The following is a 1,823-nucleotide window of genomic DNA, read 5'->3' on the forward strand; positions in this document are numbered from 1 at the left end:
TCCTTCTCTGCAGGGCTGCTCTCAAGGAGATCTTCCCCCAGTCTGTAGAAATACCTGGGATTGCCCTGACCCGAGTGCATCACCCAGCACTTGGCATTACTGAACCTCATTAGGTTTTTATGGGCCGATTCCTCAGAATCAGATTCAGAAGGAAGTAATATTTCTGTAGCCATAGTGCTGTCTTAAAAAGGTTCTTCATATGGTTTGGGTTTCTACACACGAGCTACTGCTTAGTCAATGCAAGAAGTTGCTTTTATTGTTTTTGTAATATCTGGATGTTGAATTTTTATGAATTAGCTCGTTAAAGAATCTTATGTGATGCTAAATGCCTTAGAAGTAAAATAACTTAAAGCTGTACTTAGGTACAGGTATTTAAAGGTACTTACAGCTGGAAACATATTTACAGCGTGTATTGGAAATTAAAATGGAGAACCTAGATTTATCTACCTATCCTTAATAGAACTATACAGCTTAAAAGACTTTCAACTTTTGTAGTGACTGTGACTTTAAAAGCACTTAAGTAAACCCTAAACATGAGATTAAAAAAAAATAATAATTATCTTTTAATCAATTTATTAGAGGAAGAGACTCATCCAGTAGATCTGAGTTCATTGTCAAGCAAATTTTTACCCGGCTTCACTACACTGGGCTTTAAAGATGAACGAAGGAACAAAGGTAAATGCCAAGTCATATTTTAAGGTCATGGTAAGCATTTGAACAATTTTCAGATACAAAATAATTTGGGGTTACACTTGTCCCAGAATAAAAGTTCACTTAGTTATTTGTAGAATGTATAATTATTGAATTTATAGCAGAACGTGGTTGTGATTAAGTTGACTTATTTGTCTAAATAAACATAGGGAGACGTTTATTGATTCATGTTTTGCCACAGTAGAAGCTTTTTAATAAAGGTAGCCCATTTTCAGTGGAGAGAATTTATTTATTGTTTTTCCTGGACCAGCAGTGCTTTGATTAGAGAAAAACCCTTTTAGTTGTTTGCTTTGTTTATCCTATGACAAGAATTTCACGAACTGGAGTGCCTTTCTAGTTAGAATGTTCACTCTTTTTCCTAGTGCCGCCACCTTTAATAGTTTCTAATCCACTGTTTTTAGCACTGTAATATCACATGAACTGTGAAAGTGTTTTTAAAATTTCCTGATTAAATCTGGACTTCCGTTGTTGAAGAAAAGATCTTATTTTCTCTCTCTACCTGTTCTCCATTAGCACAGGAATAGAGAATTTGGGAAAAATTTGAGAGGCTGGGCAGAGCTTACTAAATTAATTATTTATTTTCTAGTTATATATGTAAAATTGTTAAAGCTGTTACTGATTCTGGAGTCCAGAACTGTCCTTGAGATACTGCTCTTGGTTTCTGTTTGAGAAATAAATAGTGCTTCACAAAAAAAGAAATCTTACCTGCTTTTCAACAATCATTTACACTTTTGTTAATTACTTGTTGTCTGTCTTTTCTACCTGTCTAGTAACCTTTCTTACAAGTGCTAGTACAGCCCTTTCCATGCAAAACAACTCTATTTTTCATGATTTGAAATCAGAAGAAGTGGAACTCCTATACTCAGCATATGGTGATGAAACTGGGATACAATGTGCATTAAGGTAAGTGCTTCAGCATTTTTTATTGTCTTACATCATCTCTTTTGTGTCATTTTTCACTAAAATTAGCTAAAAGTTAGCTAGAAGCCACAAAAATTTCCAACCTTACCCCACTTAAATCTCTAAACTTTACCAAATCAATAAAACATGAAGCTGGTTACCTTTCATCCTAGTTTTTTGTTTTTAGGTGGGTTTTTTTTGGGGTGGAGTGG

At 34.4% G+C, this 1,823-nt stretch overlaps 1 protein-coding gene across 1 annotated transcript in view; it reads left to right on the top strand.

The window, feature by feature from the left end:
- The window catches only part of BRD9 (bromodomain containing 9), a 21,229-nt gene that overhangs the window by 13,279 nt on the left and 6,127 nt on the right, over window positions 1-1,823 (top strand). Inside the window, exons 10-11 of the mRNA XM_019613681.1 lie at window positions 580-675; window positions 1,482-1,614. Coding sequence (XP_019469226.1) covers window positions 580-675; window positions 1,482-1,614 — 229 coding nt within the window. The remainder of the gene's footprint in view (window positions 1-579; window positions 676-1,481; window positions 1,615-1,823) is intronic.

The sequence above is a fragment of the Meleagris gallopavo genome, chromosome 3, assembly GCF_000146605.3.
Source record: "Meleagris gallopavo isolate NT-WF06-2002-E0010 breed Aviagen turkey brand Nicholas breeding stock chromosome 3, Turkey_5.1, whole genome shotgun sequence".
Taxonomy (NCBI): Eukaryota; Metazoa; Chordata; class Aves; order Galliformes; family Phasianidae; genus Meleagris; species Meleagris gallopavo.